General features: G+C 42.7%; 1 protein-coding gene across 1 annotated transcript; it reads left to right on the forward strand.

Annotated features, from left to right (window-relative positions):
• Positions 1–4642, forward strand: LOC123181636 (phragmoplastin DRP1E; the record flags this gene model as incomplete). Its single annotated transcript, XM_044593950.1, is given in 15 exon segments — positions 1–182; positions 298–361; positions 459–566; positions 1338–1439; positions 1753–1803; positions 1896–1957; positions 2054–2144; positions 2623–2687; positions 2770–2964; positions 3051–3170; positions 3248–3318; positions 3393–3618; positions 3694–3744; positions 3832–4227; positions 4306–4642. Coding segments are annotated over 15 exon segments (1878 nt in total). The 3' UTR covers positions 4435–4642.
• Positions 4643–5549: the final 907 nt, after the last annotated feature.

Genomic DNA, 5549 nt, shown 5'->3' on the forward strand with positions numbered 1-5549 from the left:
TAGAACCTTCCACCCCAACTGCCGGGGCTGCGCGGATGGCGGCCATGGAGAACGTGATCGTGCTCGTGAACCGCATCCAGCGCGCCTGCACCGTGCTCGGCGACCACGGCGGGGACGGCGCCGCCGCCTCCCTCCCCGCCCTGTGGGAGGCGCTGCCTTCCGTGGCCGTCGTCGGAGGGCAGGTACTCCTACCTTCGATCGCCTGTGCTCGCCCCGCCTAGGGTTTTCGTTTCGTGGCTTAATTACTGTGACGCGTGGGTTTGATTTTTCTGCGCCGGGTTGCGTTCGTACGTGCAGAGTTCGGGGAAGTCGTCCGTGCTGGAGAGCATCGTCGGGCGTGACTTCCTCCCTCGAGGCTCTGGTATGGCGGCGAATCCCGCGCCCGGCTCGAGTTTTTGAGCTTTTGTGCCGTTTGTTTTGATTTGTTTAATTTCGGGGTTGTGCGTTGTGGTTCGAAGGGATCGTGACGAGGAGGCCACTGGTTCTGCAGCTGCACAAGACGGAGGTCGGGGAGCAGGAGTACGCCGAGTTCCTGCATGCGCCAAGGCGTCGGTTCACCGATTTCGGTGAGCTATCTCTGTGCCCGCGCCCGCGCTCATGCAGTTTCAGTCATGTGCAGTTAGGGGGTTATTCAGGGGTTATGCTTCGAGTAACTACCAGTAGTAATGGATGCCTGATTTTTTAATGTCTACTGTGATTTTCTGTGCTATTAATAAGTGCAGTGGAATAAATATATCTATTTGTACCTGCACCTGCACCAGAAGTTGTATTGCTCAATACAAGTTCTGCATAGCTACATATGTGTGATAATATTCAGGCTGTGGGCACTTGATGATGCAGTGGCTGGTAGAGTGTTATTATATAAAAAAATGTGTGGTTTTACCTATTGCTTATCGATATGGTTGTAATCTTCTACTCCACAAGGATGGGTCAGGTGCAATGGGGAGTTTTAGATAAAGTTCTATGGTCACTCTCTCTAGTCTCCACCCTATGTGGATAGCTCAGACTACATTGTGCACTTGACTGTGTTGCTAAGTGTTTAAGACATTTCCATCAGTGATTCAATGAGTAGGTGTTGATGCTGAGACTGGCAGATTTAAACGATTTTATTTGACCAACCTGCGTCTGGTGCTACCAGTTCAAGTGTTATGTGTTTTTTATCAGGCTGATTTGCATATGGCCACATGTATCCAAAAAACATCACACACATCCATCCTTCAGAAAAAAAATGATGTCCTGAAATGAATTTGGAATAGCTGAAGTATTTTCATTACTGGGAAGCAACTCAAGTTGATCGGATGCTTATTGTGTACATGCTGTTTGTCTGTTTTCTGCAGCTCTTGTGCGTATGGAAATCGAAGATGAAACTGATAGATTGACGGGGAGATCAAAACAAATATCTCCAGTCCCTATTCATCTCAGCATATACTCACCAAACGGTATTATACCTTGGGCATAAGTGCATAACTTAGTGCTACATTGATGGAGAATATTGCTGCTGGTATTTGCTAAATATAAATTTCCAGTTCCATTTTATATGAATATCACTATAACTTCTCTGTTTGACAACAGTAGCCATGTATCTCTGATTTCATTCCTTTTTCACGGTGGTGTTTATATAGAGATCTTAGTTTATAAACAATAGCATTCATGCAGCTCTTGCATCTTCTTGGATCTTAATCTTTTTCCAGAGGGGTATTACTTCTACATTTTCTTGATAAGTCATTTATTCTACTCAATTGGCTATTGCAGTTGTCAACTTAACATTGATTGATCTGCCGGGTCTAACTAAGGTTGCTACAGGTATGCCAATGTCTATTTTTTTTCTTCACATTTTCTGATCTAGGCAATGTTCACAAGGAATTTTCATTCACCATGTTGTCATCTCTTTTCAGAGGGGCAGCCTGAAAGCATTGCCCAGGATATCGAAAACATGGTGCGCTTATACGTTGAGAAGGTACTGCTATTGCTTCAATGGGGTGCACTTGACATACATAAGATGTGCATGTTGATATTTACCTATGGACTGACACATTCCTATCTACTTTTGTAGCCAAACTGTATTATACTTGCTATATCTCCTGCCAATCAAGATATAGCAACATCAGATGCCATTAAGCTTGCTCGGGATGTTGATCCAACTGGTATGAACCAAACTTCTGCACTTATTTTGTTGTGATCTACTAATTCTATTATGTGATGGCACAGTCCTTCGGTATGACGTTGAATAATTACGTATGTACTTATGTTTTATACGCCTATCAATGGCATAACTCATCATATTTGCTGATATCATTTGCTTCAAAGATTTTAGCACCATGGATGTTCAACATGAAAAATAACAAAACAACATCTTTTCGGTGGAACCGATGCATAACTTAGCAAGTGTTTGGTTTTAACTCCAGATTATCTGTTTGATGTACATTTCACTCCAATGGCTTAGACTACTGATTTTCTTTTTCTAATATTTTATGACTTGTTCACATTTGATTGATATTCTTCCCACAGTGACAGAATTATCTGTTTGATGCACCTACCGTATTTTCTTGCCTATTAATAAAAGCACCCTTTATAGAAAAAACCCATATTTCTTGCCTGAGGGATCATTTTAAATTTTCATAGGTGAAAGGACCTTTGGCGTGTTGACTAAGCTTGATTTGATGGACAAGGGAACAGATGCACTTGATGTATGCTTCTACTTTACTTTTTTCTGTGAATTTGAGCTTATTAAGGACCTAATAATGCTCAATACTTGTTCTTCTCGCTAAGGTTCTTGAAGGAAGAGCTTACAAGCTACAACACCCATGGGTTGGAATTGTTAACCGCTCACAAGCAGATATCAACAGGAATGTTGACATGATTATTGCTAGGGAAAAAGAACAAGAGTTCTTTCATTCTAGTCCTGAATATGCTCATTTAGCCAGCAGGATGGGTTCAGAATATCTTGCTAAACTTCTTTCACAGGTTCGAAACATCCTTCTAGTGTTTTTATTCTTGTTCTTTGTAAGGTAGCAATGGTCTCATCATGCAATCCTGTTTTTATCTCTCAGCAACTCGAGGCAGTTATTAGGGCACGCATTCCAAGCATCACATCTTTGATAAACAAAACTATTGATGAGCTTGAATCTGAGATGGATCACCTTGGTAGACCTATTGGATCAGACGCTGGGGTAATCAACGAAACTTTTGAGCTAAATTGCATTGGACTCAAACAGACATATGTAACACCATTCATGTACTTGTGCAGGCTCAGTTATATCTAGTCCTGGAGTTGTGCCGTGCATTTGACAAAATATTTAAAGAACATCTTGATGGAGGGTAAGTTCCATTTTGATTATTTCATGTCTTTATTTTTCTTGGTCATAATCTGTAACGTGGATTGAAATATGCAGACGACCTGGTGGTGATCGAATTTACTGGGTCTTTGATAATCAACTCCCTGCTGCTCTGCGGAAGCTTCCATTTGACCGCCACCTCTCCTTGCCAAACGTTAAACGAATTGTGTCACAAGCTGATGGTTATCAGCCTCATTTAATTGCTCCTGAGCAAGGTTACCGTCGACTGATAGAGTCTGGTCTCAGTTATTTTAGAGGGCCAGCTGAAGCTTCTGTAGATGCTGTAAGATTTCTTCTTCCTGTGGTTGCTTGCTTTGCCATGTTTCTTCCACTAAGTCCCCTTTTATCATCACTTTAGGTGCATAATGTCCTGAAAGAGCTGGTAAGGAAATCAATTGGGGAGACTGAGGTTTGTTTTCTTGTACACTTCAACTCCAACTTGCCACTTACACATTTTGTAAGTTATGTATTTACTGTAGTGATATTGTTTCACTAGGAACTGAGAAGATTTCCCACTCTTCAAGCGGAGCTTGCTGCTGCATGCAACAAAGCCCTGGAGAGCTTCCGTCAAGAGGGCCGTAAAACTACTGTGCGATTGGTTGATATGGAGTCAGCGTATTTGACGGTCGACTTCTTCCGCAAGCTTCCACAGGAGGTGGACAGGGCTGGAACTGGATACCCTGTGGACAGTGCTGGAACTGGACCTTCCACTCCTGTTGATCGGTACTCTGACGCGCACTTCAGGAGGATTGCTTCTAATGTGTCCTCGTACATTGGCATGGTATCGGACACACTGAAGAATACTATTCCCAAGGCTGTTGTTCACTGCCAAGTCCGGGAAGCCAAGCGGTCCTTGCTGAACTATTTCTATATTCAAGTGGGCAGTAAAGATGTAGGTGTTTTCTTTTGTTGTCTAAATATGTTCATTCCTTATCCTTTCAGTTGTCTCAGTGATCAATTTCCTGTGTAGGCTAAGCAGCTTGCGCTACTGCTTGATGAGGATCCTGCTCTTATGGGGCGCAGGCAGCAATGCTTTAAGAGGCTTGAGCTATACAAGTCAGCAAGGGATGAGATTGATGCTGTGTCATGGTCGCGGTGAAGGTAACATACCATGTGCTTGTAATATACTTCCTACCTTAGTTCAACGCATTTTGTTTTGAGAAATGCCGAATTAGCAGTCGGTTAGTCTGGACTATTGTTGTCAAATCTCAGTTGACAGATCAGTTACCTTGCTGTAAATAACTCCCTAGTCTTTTTTTCACCGTGTAACTCCGAGCTATTAGTATGAATATAACAGTTTTGTGTGACTACGGGTATGAAATTTACAGACTTCTAAGTAGAAGTACTAGTTGTTCTGGTACTTCTTAGTAGGATGCATGTGATCTTTGACAATCTGTATGCGGAGTTCTCAGCATAAGTAATGATCTTTCACAATCTTTGTCATACTGATGCATATGTTCATTTATTCTCAACTCTCAAGCCCCGAACTCCCCTTTGAAAGAAAGAGCACCTATTTCGTTTCCAGACTGTAGACTGTGACATTTAGACTTTCTGCTTCTTTTAGTTTTGGGACCTTGAGTTCAGACCATTCGTTACCTGCTATTGCTAACTATCCTGGCCTTACTAAAAGAGAAGAGGTAACCGTCCTGGCCTGATCTGAATCCTGATACACATTGTCCAGTGGTGCTCTTGTTAGTTTTGGGGCTCTTTGTTTCCCGGGTCAGACAAGAGCCTCCTCTCCTGGTGAATCATATATGCACTTTCGTCTGCACATTCTTGGCAGAACTCAATCTGCATGTGCTGTATATAGGCCTGGCCACCGTCTGATAATTTGTTATCTGTAGCTTTCCAATACTCCAGAGACGAGTCAGGTCAAGTTTACTACCGGTTCTTTTGTTCTGGTAGCATTGGTTCCACAGGATACAAATCGAGCATATTTTTTCTGGTCACCTACTCATCTTCAGTAGACTTGACTTTGACTCTGCAGTATATGCTAGTATGTTGAACTGACTTTTTGGTTTCTTCGGTGATTCTCCACCTGGTATTTGCTGCTACGGACTCCACGCTTTCTAGACCTACGATTTTCTTCCCCGTCGATCTTTCACAAGTACTCTGCATAGAACAGATCTTCTCTTCTCTTACAGCAAATTCACAATGACACATTCGTGCCACTGGTAATGACACAAGGCATGAGCAGTTGGGGTTGACTCTTCC

This window comes from Triticum aestivum, chromosome 1D, assembly GCF_018294505.1.
Source record: "Triticum aestivum cultivar Chinese Spring chromosome 1D, IWGSC CS RefSeq v2.1, whole genome shotgun sequence".
Taxonomy (NCBI): domain Eukaryota; kingdom Viridiplantae; phylum Streptophyta; class Magnoliopsida; order Poales; family Poaceae; genus Triticum; species Triticum aestivum.